This window comes from Pseudophryne corroboree, chromosome 3 (assembly GCF_028390025.1).
Source record: "Pseudophryne corroboree isolate aPseCor3 chromosome 3, aPseCor3.hap2, whole genome shotgun sequence".
In the NCBI taxonomy this organism is placed as follows: domain Eukaryota; kingdom Metazoa; phylum Chordata; class Amphibia; order Anura; family Myobatrachidae; genus Pseudophryne; species Pseudophryne corroboree.
In genome coordinates this window covers 606,558,824-606,582,271 of record NC_086446.1, presented here as the reverse complement: position 1 = coordinate 606,582,271, position 23,448 = coordinate 606,558,824, and the positions used below count along the sequence as shown (strand labels likewise).

Below are 23,448 nucleotides of genomic sequence, written 5' to 3'. Positions count from 1 at the left end.
ATTTCTTGCTTTCCTGCCTTATTATGGATGTGCTGGTTCCTGTTTCTCTCCCTATTTCGACAAAACATACTATTTATACTGCACACTGTGAACAGTTTAGCCTTGTACTTTTGATACAGTATTTGTTAAAATATTCAACATTAAGGTGGTACAGGTTGAGTATCCCTTATCCAAAATGCTTGGGACCAGAGGTATTTTGGATATGGGATTTTTCCGTATTTTGGAATAATTGCATACCATAATGAGATATCATGGCGATGGGACCTAAGTCTAAGCACAGAATGCATTTATGTTACATATACACCTTATACACATAGCCTGAAGGTCATTTTAGCAAATATTTTTTATAGCTTTGTGCATTAAACAAAGTGTGTGTACATTCACACAATTCATTTATGTTTCATTTACACCTTATATACACAGTCTGAAGGTCATTTAATACAATATTTTTAATAATTTGTGTATTAAACAAAGTTTGTGTACATTGAGCCATCAGAAAACAAAGGTTTCACTATCTCACTCTCACTCAAAAAAGTCCGTATTTCGGAATATTCCATATTTCGGAATATTTGGATATGGGATACTCAACCTGTATCTAATTACCTGTTGTCAATGACTGCGGGTAACTGTATCGCCGGGGGTTATTCTATTAGCCCAGATGTGGCGTGCTTCTACCGCCTATGCCGGCATTTATTGCGGATTATGTTTCCGGTGCAATCCACGATAAGTGGGCTACCGGAGCCGTAATAACATAGGGGGCCATGTGTTTTTGCACGATTGCGGGTCCATTCTCGACCAATTAAAAAAGCCTACAATAGTATACCACAATAATGACAATTGGTCATTAATTGCAATATCTGGCTGTGTTCATTGGCCAAAAACAGATCGGTGGTAATTAGGTACCCCACTAAATTGTGACTGCGAGGGAAGATAATCGTGAAGCCTTCTGACAACAAAAACACAAAAACATTGGGCTGCTTTTCGATCTGAAATAGCTGATCTCAAAAGAACATATCACGCCTAATGAAACGCACACACAAAAGTGTACGCAGTAGCACTTGTTGGCGGTGGCCCATCTGCAAGTTTATGCCACTAACATCCACTTTTAGCGTCCATGTATGCTATAATATAGATATGGGCATCCTTAGACATTCACACATTTTTAGTTGGGAGCCAAGTAACCTACCAGTATATTTTTTGATTGTGGAAGGAAACCAGAGTACACGGAGGAAACCCAGGCAAGTACGGGGAGAACATACAAACTCCGCACACAGTTAGTGCCATGGTGGGAATCGAACCCATGACCTCAGTGCTGTGAGGCAGTAATGCTAACCATTACACTGTCCACACTGCATTGATAAAGTTCAAGTGTATAATGCTCCAGAAAAGTAGCTTCAATGTTTCAGTAGGATAGGCTAGAAAGGATCCCACAAATGAACAGGTATGGATCATTAGGGTGACCAGTATTAGAACGACAGTCAATAGGTTGATCCAATATGGTCAACATGCACATGGTCGACAGGGTATACTGATCAACATGTAAAAGGTAGACACCTGAAATAGTCAACAGGTACAAAAGGTCAACAGTGAAAAAGGTCGACATGGAACTGGTCGACACAGGTTATTTGTGATTATTGGGTGTAATTTTGTAAAAGGCAAATTAGTGGAAACATGTACCCTTGTAGGCTCGCCAAGCTTCGGGCAAGGTGCCTCGATCCGCTACCTCGGAGCTCATCACAGGTTAATTACTATTCCCAATAGTAGTCCACGTGTATTGTACAGTATGAAAAAGTTATACATTAAAAAACAAAAACAAACTTGTGTCGACCATACTGTATGTGTCTTGACCATTGTCGACCATTTGAGCCTGTCAACCTTAAGCACTATCAACCTTTTATATGTCGACCTATTGATAATGTCGACCTACTATATCTGTCAACCTAATGCATGTTGACCTATTGACTGTCGACCTATCATCTGGATACCCAAATGAACATACTGTACGTATGTAAAGAAATGACAACTTCTCAGAATCTTGGCTGCCAAGTAACTAATAGTCAACACATCACAACAGTAACACAGTACCGGAAATGCACAAAGGGAAATAACGCAGACTGCTGATGTTCATGAGCTTGTGTGCAATGTGGTCAATGTACATTCCACCAATGCAATCTCCTGTCCTGTTAAGCCCCATACACACTAGACGAGAAAGTAAAAGATATCGCTCAGAAGGGCCAATCTGAGTGATATCTTTTAGTATCCCGTCTAGTGTGTACACTCAATATCGTTAATGATGCGCGCTCCCACACATCGTTAATGACCCCCTCCCTCGTCTGAACACTCCAGCCAAGGGAGGACCTCGCTCTCACCGCTCCCACCACCGTCACTCCCTTCACACCGGCATCGGAAGTGTGTATGCACTTGCCGATGCCGGCACCTCGTCGGGTCCTTGCTGCAGTCATCGCCGGGTACACACCGGCTAGTGTGTACCCAGCTATAGTCATTATTTTGTGTATTCACTGCATTGTGACCAAAGGTGACAGATCAGGAGAAGAACCCATGTGTTCATGCTTAATATCACTGCCAGGACAACACACGGTTGCTTTTTACACTGCAGGCTTCTGATAAGGAAGTACAAGGGCTTCAATATATCATACATTGATCATTGCTTCGTAGAAATAAATAAACCATTAATGCTTTTCAGCTTCCTGAATTAGAGTTTTTAATGATGGAAAGAAAATAGTGGGAGAATATTGGAATATAACATAGATAAATGATCGATAGTAGCTGTCACTTACACTTATGAGTAGTTGACAACACAAGCAACTGTATTACAAGAATGTCATGTCTTTATTTCACCGGTGCATTAGGAACAAGCTGCACATAGTAGATGAGAAATAGAAGAGGTACACAGGAATAAGAGTATCAATGTAGCATAGAAAATACCTATCATAGTACATATGTGTCCTTATACATCCAGCCTCAATACACCATGTAGTACAAGATCCCTTGGTGTGAGTGAGCTGCTATGTCCCATGCAACTCTGCTAGCGTTAGACATCTTTCGTTTGCCGAACATTCAACACATTTGTCATCTCCAAGGGACAGCACTAATTCATTTGACATGTAACACTTGTGTATTGTGTGTGATTGAGTTTGTATACAGAGCAGAACAGAACTTGGCATGGAATAAAATCTGGGGTTGCTACATTGTAGCGCTTCGTGTACACATTCAGAGACTCAGTTGCACACAGATATACAAGTGTCACATATCACATTAATCAGCACAGTTTATTGCGAGTAGCAAAAAGACGCCTTGCGCTAGCAGAGTCTCACGGCACCTGGCGCACCAAGAGGGATACTAGAACAGGAGAGGAGAAAGACTCTATGTTGGGGCACTCTTAATCAGATATTAGACATCTAAAATTTTAGATGTCTAATATCTGATTAAGAGTGCCCCAACATAGAGTCTTTCTCCTCTCCTGTTCTAGTACTGTACATTTACTGACTCTGGGAGCACCACCGACTAGTAATTGGTACACTTTATGTACATTATTAATTTAAAGTCGGTCACAGACCAAGAACCCATAGTGGTCAATGTCTGTATCAGCAACCTGTTGCGGAACTATCCCTGTAAGATGCACCAAGAGGGATTGTTTGGCACGACTGTAGCAATGATGTATGAGGACATATCTGTACTTGCAATCTACTACAAATATATTAGAAATACTTAGGCTGATAAAGAAATATCCTTTTGTCTCATACCCCTTTTCCACTGATATGAAAATCCCGGGTTTTGCACATGAATGAGCACCTACCTAGGATTTTTGTCAGTGGAAACAGCTACAAGTCAAAAATCCCGGATAAAGTGACCTGGAATTCTTACCCTGGTCACAAGCAGGGTTTTTAGCAGGTCTTTCCCTGGTGAGCTGCAGTGGAAACAGCTCTTACCCGGGATTTTTGACCTGGGAATTTCCAAAAAGCTGCTGATTGGTTCCTCCTGGGTGCTGGCAGCTGATGTCATCGCCCAGGGACCAGAGGAGATGCTGGAAGAGGCTGTTTTCATGCTGGTTGCTGTTGGGAGAGCTGCACACAGAGCTGGGCACACAGGCTACAAATCTGGAGCTGGGCACAGGTGACAGAGCACAGAGAGGGCGCTGGAGAGGCTGGTTTCACATGCTGGTCATTGTTGGGAGAGCTTGGCACAGAGCTAGGCACACACAGGCTACAGGTTGGGTGCTGGGCACAGGTGACAGAGCCCAGAGAGGACGCTGGTCACACAGAGAGAAGGCAGAAGGAGAGTTGCTATGGAAACACAGGTTTTATTGTGCTTTCCTGGGTTTTCCTTTTTTCAGTGGAAACGGTGTTAATCCGGGAAAAACCTGGGAATTCAGTGTAGTGGAAACGGGGACATTGGAGAGTGAGACCCGGCAAAATGGCAGGTAAAAAACCTGGGTCAGACCCAGGATTTTGGTGGAAAAGCAGTATCAAAGAGGTACTCAACCTTTGTTGTGTGTGTGACAACAGCAAGAGGTAAATGAAAAGCGATATTAACTCACCTTTTTCTTGCATGTTGCAGCTAGGTGTTATTCCATTGACCACATTGTTTGATATGGTAACCTCATTGTCTGTATTATGAAAAGAACATCACCGTAAGATATTTTTTTCTGCCAAACATATAAGCTGACTGCTCTCCTGCCAGTCACTGGTATATTTACCTTGCAATATTGACACATTTTCCAATTGATTTTCATGCATTGAACTTTTGGCAACACAATCTAGTGTACCGACCACATAAATTCAGTAAGGGAGCGTTCTAAAATTTTAAATATAATGGCAATGGCACCATTTATTATCTGTCCTGTTTTATTGATACACTTTTTATTTTAATTATATTTTTCTTCAAAAAGTGGCTGGACGTTACAAATTATGTTCCATTTAAACCTATAATTAAGGATGTAATTAAATTCAGTGGGGTGGATAGATGTGCCATTGTGGAACAGCAGATCTCGTCCAGCGACATTCTAAGCTTCACTTTACATGCTAGGACCTGGATTATAAACAAATGAAGGTAAAATTAGATCCTATAGTAGGGATTTAGGGAAAGTAGGGATTTTTGCTGTGCATCCACACAAAAAAAAAAAAACAGAGCAATACCTCCCTATGGTTCTTTTGTCCAACTCATTTAAATTAGCCTTTCAAAATAAGATTACTAATTAATTCCTCCCCTTGGCTAGTGCAAACCTTTGTACCCCCGCCACCACTGGGCACTGTGGATTTGTACTATGGTAAATAAGCCTTTGAGATTCTTCATAGTAAGTAGCATACTCTAGAATGTAGAGGAACATACAGAAACTATAAAATATAGTCAATCGTACTTACTGTAATTCTAGTTAAATATTATATGTAATTTTACAGAACAATAAATATAACTGCTGAACACGTTTCCTTAAACGTAGGTTAGCGCATGATTTACAGATGAACTGTCCCCTTCAGACTACAGTACACATTGTGCAGAACAAGATAGGAACTCACCAGAACTCATGCTGTGAGCTGTCCAAGTCTTCTCATTCAGTGTTTGGATGTTTCTATTTGAAAAGGGAAAAGACAAATGTTTATCTCACGCTGGACTGCTCGCAGCTTTTGTCAACATCATATTCTGTCATAAGTTAGAAGGTATGTTAAAAATCTGCCAGTAGAACTTCCTGGGCCTTATTCAGCTCATATGACCATTTATGGTGTCCCCGTCTGCGTAACTTATAAAATGCTATCCTTGCTTATGAAATACCAAGGGAGATGAAGTCATGAATCAGTCTGCAAGTTCACAGACCAGATAGAAAGCAGGAGATGGGGATAAATAAATGGTGATCTCACTAATACACTTCCATGTTGTATACATTTCTAGATATAGACCTATACACTAGTAGCATCCAGTGGCATACTTTTGGGGGTAGCAGTGGGATTAAATATTGCCCCTGACACTGTACTTCCTAATTATTGTGCTGTGGTGCCCAGGGTTCCACAACGTACCCTCAGGGCTGCCACAAGTGGTCCAGTCCAAAATCATATGATTTGGGCCGGTAACTTTGAAAACATGAACGCATGTTGCCTCTTGCCTTACAGAAGCAGAGTGCAGCTATTTGCACAAGCTGGTACTGCTTAATGTGCGCCCCAACCCCTTTTCCACTTCCCCTCCACTCTCCTTTTCCTCCACAGAGAACCGGGCTCTGCAGAAGTTTTAATGTAAGTAGGCTCATATGTATTTATGAGTATCTGTATCTCCGCATGTGCACTTGTCTCTCTGTCTTATCATGTGTAACACTCCCCCTCTTTGTGTGTTTGGCTTGCTCCAATAACCCATTGTCCACTTGTCCTTCAAACCCGTCCCCCCCCCCCCCCCCCTTCCCCTCTACTTCTACCCTTTCTTTTATCCTCTTTTGCTCAAAGTGGTAGGCAAAACCAGAACTGGTGGCTGTCGATCAGAAATAAAGGGGGTTAAAAAGAACGCTACTGTGTCGGCCACAACCTAATCAATGGCAAGTAAGCACGCTTTTCTTGTTTTACAAATTTTTGCTGAATATTATAAAATCAGATTTAAACACTGGAGTCTGGACGACATTTGCTCTGATTTGCAAGGTGGTTGGGAGGTAATTATCCTGCAGCAGACAGCGGAGGACGGTGACTCCACTCTGTGCAGGTATTTTGTTTAGTCTCCAAAGGATGTGTCCACATCCACTATGACACAGTCATACTCCCAGCGTCACATAGCCATGTCCCCCCCTTTCTGCATAACCTGGCTAGGCCACTGGTAGCATTCCGAATGTCATTCTATAGCAGTACTGACTAATCTGTACTGGTCATGGAGCTCCTGAGAGTGCCCACTTATTGTAAACAACTGTACTATTTGTATGCATTGCCTGGAAAGTATTTTCTACAGGAACTGTAATCCCCGCTATTCAGGGCAACTGGACATAATTCAAAATATAGTAGAATAGTGCATAGTATTTTATGTCTCCCTTCATATGCTGTAGTAATAATAATAGGGTAATAATAAATCTTAATAATTAACATGTTCTGGTTAGTAAACTACTGTACACTATATAGCCAACGTTCCTTAGATGTTACAGTTATGTGAGATAATTTTTGGGTAGTCTCAAAAGCAATTGGAAAGAATGGGTTAAATACGCACTACTTAGGCGTGTCCATCAGCTACACATTTTGCATGGGGGTAAGCACAAGGAGCAGTGTACTTGGCCCATTCACAGGCCTGAAGTCACACCTAAGCTCTTTTTGTCTGGTTTCCAGGAATTTGCACGCCTGAAAATCAGTTGAGAATGAGAAATGCTGTCAAATATCACAGATTGACTTGTATGGCACAACTGGCCTCTGTGTGCTGCCAGTATTGACAGAATATTGTCTCGTTGCCCTATTTCCAGTTTTCATCCGTTCCCATTCAGCCAATGTAATAAAATCAGAGCAAGATTAAAACACATCAGAAAAAGTAAAAAGAAAAAGTAAAAACACATTAAACACTTTTTCGGGAACATTTGTCATGCTCTAATGAAAATACATATAAAACGCATAGACACTGCTGCATTAACAACAGGGCACCCGAGGCGGTCACCCAGTACCACCACACATTGCTATATCACCAGTGTTTAAAAGTTTTGTGGTGCAGGGAGTATCATACATTATAATTTTTAATAAAGTCGCTAGTATAACATATTGACAATTTTATTGGTACAGCCTCCCACAAGTTGCCCCATGGTTCCCCACAAACCTTAATCCAGCCTCATGTAAAGAGCTGCAATGTCCGTTACAAAGCCCACAATAAAAAGTGCAGCTACTACTCTTATAGTATACATTACCACTCACATGCCCACAGTATACTATAGCCACCAACTTGCCCAACAAGTAATCTCCCTTTCAACAATAGATTAGTGTAAGATACAAAGGGGCCGAGTCAGACCTGTACGCTGCTATGGGCAGAGGCGGTCGCTGGGCGGGTAGGGATGTCGCGTCGGGGGGCGCGGTCTGGACAACGCAGATGTGTACGGACTGTTTTTGCGGGGCGGGCCGCAGCGGCTGTGTGATGTCACACGCAGCTGTTGCGACCCGAAACATGGCAGATTGCTGGCTGCCTTTACAGCTAGGCTGCGCAGGCAGAGGCCGGCCTGCTCTAAACATGCAAAAGCATGCCGGGTGGACTTGTCCTGTGCTGGGCATCCCCCGCATGTCAGAGTAATTGATTGTAGATGTGCTTTTTTTATAGCACATCTGTGGTCAACTCTGAATCAGTCCTACAATACCAATAAGTGAAAAACAAGGGCCACTGGGAAATACAGAAGGGCGCATGCCCAAATCCAGGAGGTGCAGCCATGTCCCCTGTAAGAAATGAATGAAATATACTACAGATGTGTCCACTCACATCTAGCTTCCTGGCAAGTTATACATCCCTTCTAGTCGCGCTAAGTGTCTTTTCATGCGTCTTTTTCTATTAAAATGCATCTTATTCACAAAATGATACAAACGTGCCACGATCAGCTTCTGCTGATTAAAATGATATGCAGCATGCCTGTATTCTGTGCGTGACTGCGGCTGTATCTGCATACAGAATGGTAGGTTACAGTATTTTCCCAGACTGTAATGTACCATTTTCTATGCAGTTATAGACACAGTCGCACACAGAAGATTGTCATGCCGCATATCATTTTAATCAGCAGAGTCAGCTTGTGTGTCCTATTTTTTCAGCAAAAAAATACACCCGACACTAACGAAGATGCACAGGACCTGTCAGCTCACGCACGCCAGGCATCTCCCGCTACCTGGCACATTGAGGCAAGATGTATGAGGAAACATCTGCATGTACACTGCCATGAAGAGAGGATTTGACCTCCTGAACAGGCGGTGTCTATGGGGCTGCAAACAAAACTGTATGAGTTGGGAGATACCGTAAGTGGGGCATATAGCTGCCCTTACATGCGCTGTGAGGGACCTCATAGGTAATTAAACTGACCCCTATATGTCAACTATGCTACCACCCTACACAATTGAAAACTCACAGATCCTATTGAAACTAATGTGGTTAGACATTAACTTAGTCCAAATAAGACTCAAACACAGAGCCTTGTATTTTATGTGCCAGTTGTATGAATAGTTATGAATTTGCAGGTCCTAATTGAGCAGCAAATTATATATGATAGAATTATTGTGGGAATCCATATATTAAGATGTAAACCATATTTTCTGATACTGTACATAGAGTTTTACACACTGTGGAATTCATTGTTAAATGACACTAGCAGCAGTCATTTCTGAATGATAAATAACTTATAAGAGGTACAAATTATTCTGTACTAAAATATTAGACTAAACTATTATAACTTTCTTTCTTATTAAGGGTAATATGTACTAAGCCTTGGAAGATACACTCCCAGAGGGCGGCGGCCTAGCGTGTGCAATGCTGCTAAAAGCAGCTAGTGAGCGAACAACTCGGAATGAGGGCCTCTGGGAGTGTATCTTAGCTTAGCAGAATTGCGAACGAAAGATTAGCAGAATTGCGAATAGAAAATTCTTAGCAGTTTCTGAGTAGCTCGAGACTTACTCCTACACTGCGATCAGCTCAGCCCGTTTCGTTCCTGGTTTGACGTCACAAACACGCCCTGCGTTCGGCCAGCCACTCCCCCGTTTCTCCAGCCACTCCTGCGTTTTATCCTGGCACGCCTGCGTTTTTCCGCACACTCCCAGAAAACGGTCAGTTTCCGCCCAGAAACATCCACTTCCCGTCAATCACACTCTGATCACTTCAACAATGAAAATTCTTTGTTCGGACGTGAGTAAATCTACTAAGTTTTGTGCTAAATTACTTAGCGCATGCGCACTGCATACCATGCGCATGCGCATTTTTGCCTTAATAGCTCTGTTGCGAAAATCGGCAACGAGCGAACAACTTGGAATGACCCCCATTGTCCGATATTATTGTCCTTGCACGGGTCGGAGTTATATAGCGCCCATATTGTCTACTCCAGCGAGTTGTTTGCTAGATCTTCCCATCGGGCGTGCTGCTCGCTTAATGGAATCTTGGCAAGGACAGCATGCATGCTCAATGCGGCCGCGAATGATCTATCGCGCAGTCATGCAATATATTGTTCAGTGTTTACGGCTAACCAATATATTGTTATATCAGCTGTGCCATAGGCTGGGTACACACATCGTATAGTGTGTACCCAGCATAAGCCTTGGAGACAGATAAAGAGGTCTAGGGACTAAGCCTAGGAGAGTGATAAAGTGGACAGAGATAAAGTACCAGCCAATCAGCTCGCAACTGCCATGTTACAGGCTGTGTTTGAAAAATGTCAGTTGGGTGGCTGGTACTTTATCTCCGTATATATATTGGAAGGTCTGGCTGTGTGTACAGGCGGCCCGCCAACTGCCCATACACTGGCTGCATGGACTGACGCCACAGCTGTAATGTGAGGACCGAAATAACGATGTTGGTGCAATCGCGAGTCGTCCGTCAAGTTGACATAGTGCGTACCCAGCTACCTATGTACATTCATGACTATAAATATATATATATATATATATATATCCAATATTTGAAGAAGGCACTCACCAGACTATAGTTGAACTGCAAAAAGGCGTTTATCAAGTTTCACATCAAAAGAATTAATGCATGGTTGGTCGACGTTTCGGTCCTAGCCGGACCTTCTTCCAGACCAGAGTATACAACCGTCACAATCATATATCTAGTGACCAACAAAGTGGAGCTATATACCCAGCCAAAACCCGCCCTGTATTCTATGAACCAATAATAATACTACTTTAATTAGATAAATCGTATATATGACACACATGATCCAGACACTGTGCTTATACATATAAATATATATCCATACTGCCAAACAAGTCGATTGTACCTGTATAACGAAGCGCTATCCCTCTCCTCACAAGTGCATGTATCGTCGGTGGAACGCACGCCACTGGTGACCCGCATATGACTTCCGCCTCAGTGAACAGACCAGTCACTTCCGGACTCGCGGTCATTCACTGAGGTTACAGTGGAACGCATCACATGATTGACACGCAAGGCGCTTTCGCCTGCATGTATGTTGTTGATGGAAAGGGCAAGGAGCGCAACGGAATGGAGTAATTGAAAAAAGACAACAGTAGTACACTGGAGGCATTGAGTGTCAAAAAAATGAGTGCCAAAAATGATGTGTGCCACAACAAAAAATAAAAATAAAATAAAATTGCTGACTTAAATTGAGGCGGCTTAGAGAGGTATTAATAGCTCCACATTGTAAATACAATAATGCAATCCATGAAACTATTGATAAAGAAAATAACACACTAAACACTTAACTATACTCACATAACTAACAATACATTTAAAAAACATATAAATATAAGTATATTTATGTGTTATGACTGAAAAGCTAAATGGCCATGGTGAATACCCGTGAAATGCAAATAATATAATGTATCCACATAAATACGTATTTAAAGGGAAAATATGCATTCAAAGAAAAACACTAAGATGGTTCTGTTCATTCAGTCCCCTTGGTGATACAGTCCCCAGATAATGTATCCAGTATGCTTCTCTTTTTAAAAGTAGTGTGCCTCTATCACCTCCTCGTAGAGGTGGTGGAATCCAGTCAATCATCATATGCCGCAATGTGGTTAATTGATGTTTAAACTGTAAAAAATGGAGTGCTACAGGTTTATCCGTTTTTCCGCTGGTGAGTGCCAACTGTATTGAGGATCTGTGCTGGTTGATCCGTTCACGATAAGATCTAATAGTTTTCCCCACATACATTTTCCCACAGGGGCATGTGAGATAGTAAACCACATGATCCATCAAACAGGTTAAGTGGTATCGCAATTCAATTTTGGTGCCATACAGTGGGTGACTGAAACAGCGTCCAGTTATCATAGCTCTACAGGTCATACATTTCAGGCATTTGAAACAGCCTGGATTCACATTCAGCCATGTAGTACCAGGAGTCGCCGACGGTCGCATGGTGGGTCTCATCAGCATGTCCTTCAAATTAGCACCTCTTTGCACACTTAGCAGAGGTGGTCGGACACCGACCTTCTTGAACTTCGGATCAGTGCTGATCAAGGACCAGTTTTTCTTGATTGATCTTTCCACATTATGTAGGCCAGTATTGCAACTGGTCTTAAATATAATGCGATCACGGGTCCTGTTTCTATTGCTGACCTTATTCACATGCAGTCTGAGAGCCTTATTCAAACATCTGTCAACCACTGTAGCTGTATAGCCGCGTTCGATAAATCGCTGTCTGCACTCAAGCAGTTGTTTGTCAGCATTGGTCTCATTGGAATTATTTCTTAGAACTCTAAGAAATTGAGAAACTGGTAGGTTTGATTTTAAACTGTCTGGATGGTGACTAGAGGCCCATAGCAGAGTGTTCCGATCCGTAGGCTTACGGTACAAGGTATACTCCAGTATTGATGGTATATCTGGGTTTTTGTATATCGTAATGTCCAGAAAATTAATGCTAGACTCACTCACTGTTGCAGTTAATTTAATTGGACTAGTCAAAGCATTCAGGGTATCCACCATGGTAAAAAACAGTTCGACGGAGCCCCGCCAAACGATAAAGAGATCATCAATGTATCTCTTGTAACATACAATGTGCTCTGCATAATTATGCAAGATGTTTTCGTGTTCATACTTTGCCATGTACAGATTGGCGAACCCCGGGGCTAAATTCGAACCCATAGCGGTGCCCGCCAACTGTACATAGTATTCATCCTGATATTGAAAATAATTGCATTTAAGAACCAATCTGATCAAACTCAAGATAAATTCAATGGGTGGGCCCTCATACGGTCCCTTCACCAACGCCTCCCTCACAGCATCAATTCCCTCTTCATGTGGGATAACCGTGTATAACGATGTCACATCTAGCGTGACCAATACACAGGTAGAAACATCATCAGTGATGAGAGCCAATGTCCTCAGGAGATCACTTGTGTCTCTAATATAGCTATCCATCGCCTTCACACAGGGTTGAAGAAAATGATCAACAAACCTGGCCAGTGGTTGTAATAGAGATCCTTGTGCCGATATTATCGGCCTCCCTGGTGGTGTGGTTAAGGATTTATGTACCTTAGGCAAGGTATAAATGATGGGGCAAATAGGATAGGCCACGGATAGATATTCAAAGACCTCATCATTGATCCACAAGTGTCGTAATGCATGTAACAACAAATCATCAACCTCTTTCTTAAACCTAGGGGTTGGGTTATAGGAGATTTTAAGGTAAGTATTGTTATCAGATAGCTGTTTTCTGATCTCAGTATCATAGTCAACAAAATCTTGGAGAACCACTGCTCCCCCCTTATCCGCATTCCTAATAACCAAATTAGTGTTGCGTTTGAGATCTCTCAACGCTTGCCACTCACTTTTGGTTAAATTAGAGTGTCCCTTATTGTCATTGCTGTTTAGTGACACCTCGTTGTCAATCACTTGTAAAAAGGTTTTTAAACTCGCATTATTAGAGACAGGATCGAATTTACTGGTGTTTTTAAATTTACTAAATGATCGTAATTCAGGCTGTGGTTGATTGTTGATAAATTTATTATCATAAAATTCTCTAAGGCGTAATTGGTGACCCATTTTATATCTTTGAATAGACCAATCAAAAGATTTAAAATGGCAGGTGGGCACAAAAGACAAACCCTTACTTAGCAGGGAGGTTTCAGCCTCTGATAATACGTGGGTAGAGAGATTAAATATTAGGTTCGGGAACCTCTCCCTCCTCGTCCTCGTGGTTTTGAACCTCCCCCTCCGCGGGTGGGGTCGCCTGTGGTAGCTTTGGCTCTCCGAGCTCTGGTGCCCGGTCCTAAAAAAGAGGATGAGGCTCCCGACCCGGATGGTGGTACACTGTCTGTAAACTCAGAATCAGAAGAAGAGTATCCCTGTGGATAATTGAATCTTTGTTGCCTATGGTTATACCTGTTTTGTCGGTTACGTCGCCATCTGGTGGATTGATCGTCCCCAGATAACCACTTGTATACCGAATGTTGTTGGTAATCAGTTTCCACAGTTTCCCATTTTTTCCTCTTGAATGCTAGCAAGTCAGAGCGGTATTTCTCAATTTGTGTTTTGATTTTATCTAACCAATTCTCTGACTTGTCAGCCTTCAAACTAGAGGAATGATCTTGTTCAAATGATTCAATTTCACTTTTTACTTTCTTAAGTTCCACCCCCACTTCTTCTACAACAAGTATAAGGAGATCAGAGGAACATTTGTTCAAGATTCCACACCATTTAACACAGAAAGATGGATTCTTTCTACCAATGGTGGGGATATTGGCAATTCTAAATCCTCTGGGGATCCTCTTTTTACGATAGTATTCGGACAGAAACTGTCCATGCAAAGTTAAATCTATTTCCCTTTTCTTTAGTTTATTAAGTTTATGAAAAAGGTCAAGTGGTGTCCGAGCAGGTAATTGATCAAAGTCTGTCTGATTGAACAGAACTTTCTCAATATCATCATCAGTATAACTCACAAAAGCATTCTCTGCTTCACTTAAAGAATTTTCATCTAGTATGCCTCCGCTAAGAGACATCCTATTTCAGGAGGAAGTATGAACACTAGAGCACCAAGCGATTCAGTCCACATAAAATAATTAAAATTAAAATAACCAATCTATGGTCAAGAATAGATACAGATTATTGACAGATTGAGTTGATATATTAATACAAGACATAAAAATGTACACAAATCAACAAAAAAGCAAAAGATCAGACAAAGAATTGTCCCAATGTAAATGAAGGGTGCTCACTTAGAAGTATATCATATCGATATCGTCCAATATTTCAAAATAGGTGAAGTGGCACTCACTGAAAATACAAAGTTGTCTGCTGGGGTGTCCAAAATTCTAGAGAAGCTTGTTTCCACAAGGTCCCATAGTATATCCAATATTTGAAGAAGGCACTCACCAGACTATAGTTGAACTGCAAAAAGGCGTTTATCAAGTTTCACATCAAAAGAATTAATGCATGGTTGGTCGACGTTTCGGTCCTAGCCGGACCTTCTTCCAGACCAGAGTATACAACCGTCACAATCATATATCTAGTGACCAACAAAGTGGAGCTATATACCCAGCCAAAACCCGCCCTGTATTCTATGAACCAATAATAATACTCCATTCCGTTGCGCTCCTTGCCCTTTCCATCAACAACATACATGCAGGCGAAAGCGCCTTGCGTGTCAATCATGTGATGCGTTCCACTGTAACCTCAGTGAATGACCGCGAGTCCGGAAGTGACTGGTCTGTTCACTGAGGCGGAAGTCATATGCGGGTCACCAGTGGCGTGCGTTCCACCGACGATACATGCACTTGTGAGGAGAGGGATAGCGCTTCGTTATACAGGTACAATCGACTTGTTTGGCAGTATGGATATATATTTATATGTATAAGCACAGTGTCTGGATCATGTGTGTCATATATACGATTTATCTAATTAAAGTAGTATTATTATTGGTTCATAGAATACAGGGCGGGTTTTGGCTGGGTATATAGCTCCACTTTGTTGGTCACTAGATATATGATTGTGACGGTTGTATACTCTGGTCTGGAAGAAGGTCCGGCTAGGACCGAAACGTCGACCAACCATGCATTAATTCTTTTGATGTGAAACTTGATAAACGCCTTTTTGCAGTTCAACTATAGTCTGGTGAGTGCCTTCTTCAAATATTGGATATACTATGGGACCTTGTGGAAACAAGCTTCTCTAGAATTTTGGACACCCCAGCAGACAACTTTGTATTTTCAGTGAGTGCCACTTCACCTATTTTGAAATATTGGACGATATCGATATGATATACTTCTAAGTGAGCACCCTTCATTTACATTGGGACAATTCTTTGTCTGATCTTTTGCTTTTTTGTTGATTTGTGTACATTTTTATGTCTTGTATTAATATATCAACTCAATCTGTCAATAATCTGTATCTATTCTTGACCATAGATTGGTTATTTTAATTTTAATTATTTTATGTGGACTGAATCGCTTGGTGCTCTAGTGTTCATACTTCCTCCTGAAATAGGATGTCTCTTAGCGGAGGCATACTAGATGAAAATTCTTTAAGTGAAGCAGAGAATGCTTTTGTGAGTTATACTGATGATGATATTGAGAAAGTTCTGTTCAATCAGACAGACTTTGATCAATTACCTGCTCGGACACCACTTGACCTTTTTCATAAACTTAATAAACTAAAGAAAAGGGAAATAGATTTAACTTTGCATGGACAGTTTCTGTCCGAATACTATCGTAAAAAGAGGATCCCCAGAGGATTTAGAATTGCCAATATCCCCACCATTGGTAGAAAGAATCCATCTTTCTGTGTTAAATGGTGTGGAATCTTGAACAAATGTTCCTCTGATCTCCTTATACTTGTTGTAGAAGAAGTGGGGGTGGAACTTAAGAAAGTAAAAAGTGAAATTGAATCATTTGAACAAGATCATTCCTCTAGTTTGAAGGCTGACAAGTCAGAGAATTGGTTAGATAAAATCAAAACACAAATTGAGAAATACCGCTCTGACTTGCTAGCATTCAAGAGGAAAAAATGGGAAACTGTGGAAACTGATTACCAACAACATTCGGTATACAAGTGGTTATCTGGGGACGATCAATCCACCAGATGGCGACGTAACCGACAAAACAGGTATAACCATAGGCAACAAAGATTCAATTATCCACAGGGATACTCTTCTTCTGATTCTGAGTTTACAGACAGTGTACCACCATCCGGGTCGGGAGCCTCATCCTCTTTTTTAGGACCGGGCACCAGAGCTCGGAGAGCCAAAGCTACCACAGGCGACCCCACCCGCGGAGGGGGAGGTTCAAAACCACGAGGACGAGGAGGGAGAGGTTCCCGAACCTAATATTTAATCTCTCTACCCACGTATTATCAGAGGCTGAAACCTCCCTGCTAAGTAAGGGTTTGTCTTTTGTGCCCACCTGCCATTTTAAATCTTTTGATTGGTCTATTCAAAGATATAAAATGGGTCGCCAATTACGCCTTAGAGAATTTTATGATAATAAATTTATCAACAATCAACCACAGCCTGAATTACGATCATTTAGTAAATTTAAAAACACCAGTAAATTCGATCCTGTCTCTAATAATGCGAGTTTAAAAACCTTTTTACAAGTGATTGACAACGAGGTGTCACTAAACAGCAATGACAATAAGGGACACTCTAATTTAACCAAAAGTGAGTGGCAAGCGTTGAGAGATCTCAAACGCAACACTAATTTGGTTATTAGGAATGCGGATAAGGGGGGAGCAGTGGTTCTCCAAGATTTTGTTGACTATGATACTGAGATCAGAAAACAGCTATCTGATAACAATACTTACCTTAAAATCTCCTATAACCCAACCCCTAGGTTTAAGAAAGAGGTTGATGATTTGTTGTTACATGCATTACGACACTTGTGGATCAATGATGAGGTCTTTGAATATCTATCCGTGGCCTATCCTATTTGCCCCATCATTTATACCTTGCCTAAGGTACATAAATCCTTAACCACACCACCAGGGAGGCCGATAATATCGGCACAAGGATCTCTATTACAACCACTGGCCAGGTTTGTTGATCATTTTCTTCAACCCTGTGTGAAGGCGATGGATAGCTATATTAGAGACACAAGTGATCTCCTGAGGACATTGGCTCTCATCACTGATGATGTTTCTACCTGTGTATTGGTCACGCTAGATGTGACATCGTTATACACGGTTATCCCACATGAAGAGGGAATTGATGCTGTGAGGGAGACGTTGGTGAAGGGACCGTATGAGGGCCCACCCATTGAATTTATCTTGAGTTTGATCAGATTGGTTCTTAAATGCAATTATTTTCAATATCAGGATGAATACTATGTACAGTTGGCGGGCACCGCTATGGGTTCGAATTTAGCCCCGGGGTTCGCCAATCTGTACATGGCAAAGTATGAACACGAAAACATCTTGCATAATTATGCAGAGCACATTGTATGTTACAAGAGATACATTGATGATCTCTTTATCGTTTGGCGGGGCTCCGTCGAACTGTTTTTTACCATGGTGGATACCCTGAATGCTTTGACTAGTCCAATTAAATTAACTGCAACAGTGAGTGAGTCTAGCATTAATTTTCTGGACATTACGATATACAAAAACCCAGATATACCATCAATACTGGAGTATACCTTGTACCGTAAGCCTACGGATCGGAACACTCTGCTATGGGCCTCTAGTCACCATCCAGACAGTTTAAAATCAAACCTACCAGTTTCTCAATTTCTTAGAGTTCTAAGAAATAATTCCAATGAGACCAATGCCGACAAACAACTGCTTGAGTGCAGACAGCGATTTATCGAACGCGGCTATACAGCTACAGTGGTTGACAGATGTTTGAATAAGGCTCGCAGACTGCATGTGAATAAGGTCAGCAATAGAAACAGGACCCGTGATCGCATTATATTTAAGACCAGTTGCAATACTGGCCTACATAATGTGGAAAGATCAATCAAGAAAAACTGGTCCTTGATCAGCACTGATCCGAAGTTCAAGAAGGTCGGTGTCCGACCACCTCTGCTAAGTGTGCAAAGAGGTGCTAATTTGAAGGACATGCTGATGAGACCCACCATGCGACCGTCGGCGACTCCTGGTACTACATGGCTGAATGTGAATCCAGGCTGTTTCAAATGCCTGAAATGTATGACCTGTAGAGCTATGATAACTGGACGCTGTTTCAGTCACCCACTGTATGGCACCAAAATTGAATTGCGATACCACTTAACCTGTTTGATGGATCATGTGGTTTACTATCTCACATGCCCCTGTGGGAAAATGTATGTGGGGAAAACTATTAGATCTTATCGTGAACGGATCAACCAGCACAGATCCTCAATACAGTTGGCACTCACCAGCGGAAAAACGGATAAACCTGTAGCACTCCATTTTTTACAGTTTAAACATCAATTAACCACATTGCGGCATATGATGATTGACTGGATTCCACCACCTCTACGAGGAGGTGATAGAGGCACACTACTTTTAAAAAGAGAAGCATACTGGATACATTATCTGGGGACTGTATCACCAAGGGGACTGAATGAACAGAACCATCTTAGTGTTTTTCTTTGAATGCATATTTTCCCTTTAAATACGTATTTATGTGGATACATTATATTATTTGCATTTCACGGGTATTCACCATGGCCATTTAGCTTTTCAGTCATAACACATAAATATACTTATATTTATATGTTTTTTAAATGTATTGTTAGTTATGTGAGTATAGTTAAGTGTTTAGTGTGTTATTTTCTTTATCAATAGTTTCATGGATTGCATTATTGTATTTACAATGTGGAGCTATTAATACCTCTCTAAGCCGCCTCAATTTAAGTCAGCAATTTTATTTTATTTTTATTTTTTGTTGTGGCACACATCATTTTTGGCACTCATTTTTTTGACACTCAATGCCTCCAGTGTACTACTGTTGTCTTTTTTCAATTACTCCATTCCGTTGCGCTCCTTGCCCTTTCCATCAACAACATACATGCAGGCGAAAGCGCCTTGCGTGTCAATCATGTGATGCGTTCCACTGTAACCTCAGTGAATGACCGCGAGTCCGGAAGTGACTGGTCTGTTCACTGAGGCGGAAGTCATATGCGGGTCACCAGTGGCGTGCGTTCCACCGACGATACATGCACTTGTGAGGAGAGGGATAGCGCTTCGTTATACAGGTACAATCGACTTGTTTGGCAGTATGGATATATATTTATATGTATAAGCACAGTGTCTGGATCATGTGTGTCATATATACGATTTATCTAATTAAAGTAGTATTATTATTGGTTCATAGAATACAGGGCGGGTTTTGGCTGGGTATATAGCTCCACTTTGTTGGTCACTAGATATATGATTGTGACGGTTGTATACTCTGGTCTGGAAGAAGGTCCGGCTAGGACCGAAACGTCGACCAACCATGCATTAATTCTTTTGATGTGAAACTTGATAAACGCCTTTTTGCAGTTCAACTATAGTCTGGTGAGTGCCTTCTTCAAATATTGGATATACTATGGGACCTTGTGGAAACAAGCTTCTCTAGAATTTTGGACACCCCAGCAGACAACTTTGTATTTTCAGTGAGTGCCACTTCACCTATTTTGATATATATATATATATATATATATATATACACAGTGCAGTTTCTTGTGGAGGGCAAGCCGTGCCATTGTGTTGGGTGCCCGCCGCGGCACTTTTCGATGCTCCGGGTGCTCCCCCTCGCAAAACTATGCCCTCTCGCGGAGTACTAATGACTGGGAGGAGGGGGAGCAGGGGAGCTGCTGGCGAGCAGGCGCTGTACACACCCATGACAACGAGCATTACACACCCCTGGCAACTAGCACACACTCCTGGCAACTAGTACACACTCATGGCACTACACACCCCTGGCAACTAGCACACACTCCTGGCATTACACACCCCTGAGCCCTGACAACGAGAACTACCCCTGGCAACGAGCACTACACACCCCTGGCAACTAGCATTACATACCTCTGAGCCCTGGCAACTAGCATTACTCCTGGCAACGATCATGACACCCAGCGCGTGAAACCCTTGGCAACGAGCAGGTAATTTATCATGGACATTGCGCTAAGTGGCATAATATGGTGCAGGGGCCATATTATGGTGCATGGGGCATTACTGTGTGGGGCTTAATATGGTGGAATTTTTTTTTTTTCCCCGGTGGAGGCCGAGGTCTGTTGGTGCAGGGTCAAAAACTGGGGTGTAAGGTGAGGCCATGCCCATTTTTGCGAGATCGTGGCCATTCTAGCGATGCTACGCCTCCTTTCTTATATCTATGGGGTGGGAAGCATTTTTTAGTGTCATGGGGGGGGGGGGGGGGCACATTTTCAAATCTTGCACTGGGAGACAAATTGGCTAGAAACAGCCCTGTATATATAGATAGATAGATAGATAGATAGATAGATAGATAGATAGATAGATAGACAGGTATATATATATATACACACACGCACATACACACACACGGATTGCCCATTTTCACTGGAGATCATGATTTTAAACATTTATTAAATAGAGCCCCGAGTAACATGGGATTAGTGCTGTACAGAAAAATCTAACAATAGCACATGTAAAATCAATATTCTGCTTAAATGGACTCCGTAGGCATAAATCATATATAACTCTGCATATTAAGCATAAAATGACACTTGGAATGTACTGTATATTTAAGACTGCATGCACAAAATCAATACACATGTGGGATAAAGTACAGATAGTGCCAACAGCACTTAAACATTAATGCTGAATCCCAGGGTAATAAAATTAGTAAGCTCAGCCCATCTACCAGCCCTGGCGCTCCCAGGCTTAAATCGCAATTGGAAATAGTGTCTAAGTCTTATACTATTTACTGATCATTACATTTAAATCACAAAATAATAACGTATGCATTTTCCGCGACCTAAAAAAAATCAATAATTATTTTTGCTATTGGAAATATATGTAAATATGCAGAATGCCATTTATAGGCATATATTAAATTAATATTAAGTTAGTATTGAAGTTAGAAGGTGCCAGTATGAACCATGTCCACATAGTATACCTAGATATCTGTATTTAATATGTAGACATTTTAACCATGTCAAAATGACAACATGCTCAAAAATGTGAACAATAAAAACATAAAAAATAGTCCCGCTATTCAGACTGTATAATTGGCCGGAGCAAGGGGTTAACGTGCTCGCGGAAGTCGCGATCAGGGCACTTACCGCAAAAAAATGTTTGTGCCTTCCTCATGCTCAAACAGAAATCTGCCTTAAGTGCAGTCTGTGGTCTGGAACTCAATCAACCCGGCCAACCAATTAGCCTGCTGTTAATTAACGTGGCTAATTGAACCCAGCCCTATGACTGTCCATATTTTGATTGCTGGTATTCTAACGGTGGCTTCATTTTAACTGTTGGCAAAATGTCCCTGTTGACCTCATGTCTATGTCGACCTCTCGGTTGTCTACATTTTGACCATGGTGAAATTATGTCTACATTTTAATTGTTGCTATTTTGACTACATCCTATAGAGGGGCAGATTGGTGATAGGGCTCACCGGGAAGATTCCTGGTAAACCGACGTGTCTGTGGGACCTACTTTGCTTGTTGTCATGTGGCCCCACCCCCCACATGACAGGCAGCCCACCGCACTCAGTACACTGCATTGTCCCCATTCATTCTGTTATTCCATTTCTGCAGTACAGCAACTCTGCCATCCAGTGATGCTGCCATGGCTACACGGTGTGTTATACCTCTTGTGCGGCCACTTATACAAAATTTTACAGGACCACTTTTAGGGGGAGATGTACTAAGCAGTAATAAAAGTGGAGAAGTGAGCCAGTGGAGAAGTTACCCATGGCAATCAGTCAGCATTGATGTAACATTTATAATTTGCATACTATCAAAGTATACAGAGCAGCTGATTGGTTGCCATGGGCAACTTCTCCACTTTTATCACCGCTTAGTACATGTCCCCCTTAGTTCCCAATCTGCCCCTGGTATCAGACACAACTGCAGCAAAAGACACAAGGAATGCCGCAATTGTGTAAATCAGGCCCTATGCAGAGGTATCCCATTCCTTGATCACACCGCACCCGCATAAGGGCTACTTCCATCAATTTCCCAGGCTGGTTTTCCATCTCAATCCAGCCCTGATCCAACTGTTCTAAGCTTTATATTATTTACGTTGCCAGAAATAACATATTTCAAACTCATCTCCCAAGGAGAGGTGTGCCCAGTGACCAGGGGCATAGTCAGAACTTTGAGGGCCCCATAGCAACATTTTGAAGGGTCCCCCGTCCTAATGCTTCTACGTCCGTGCCAGTGGCAGAATATATCAGGGGTCACTTATGAGTGGCCGTGGCGATGCCAACACAGAATATGTACACAGAACATGTATTAAAAAAACTACCTGCTGGAATGCAGACAAAACCATCTTCCTTGTCCTTGCTTTCAATAGAGCATTCAAGGATGAAGGTGGGTGGGTGAGTGGGGGGGGGGGGCAATTTGGGGTTAGTTGGTTTGCATGCGGGTAAGTGGGGCTATATACTGCACTGATGGTACCTCCAGACTTGCTTTTTATTTCCAGCCACTCATGCAGCTAAGTGAATTGACTGAAATGTGCGCTGTCGAAGTCTCCTCACGTAATTACTGAGCACTCCTACAGAACTGCATTATATTGAACCAGGTGTTAATACCGATGAAAAAACAGCCAATGGTGAGACTGATACAAAGTGATGTCAGAGCTAAACTGCATTACCGTCTTTACACCTGAAATTAATTCCGGTGTTTATGAGCCATAACCGAATGGATGATCCTAATTTCTGGAGGTGTCTGGCAATAAGTAACA

The 23,448-nt window shown here is 41.8% G+C and overlaps 1 protein-coding gene across 31 annotated transcripts in view; it reads right to left on the bottom strand.

The window, feature by feature from the left end:
• The window catches only part of SORBS1 (sorbin and SH3 domain containing 1), a 696,861-nt gene that overhangs the window by 150,553 nt on the left and 522,860 nt on the right, over positions 1-23,448 (bottom strand). For all 31 annotated transcript variants that reach the window (XM_063961529.1, XM_063961528.1, XM_063961554.1 and 28 more), the window contains 2 exons: positions 5,535-5,587; positions 4,559-4,627 (listed from right to left, as the gene is read on the bottom strand). In XM_063961529.1, coding sequence (XP_063817599.1) covers positions 4,559-4,627; positions 5,535-5,544 — 79 coding nt within the window. In that variant the 5' untranslated portion in view covers positions 5,545-5,587. The remainder of the gene's footprint in view (positions 1-4,558; positions 4,628-5,534; positions 5,588-23,448) is intronic.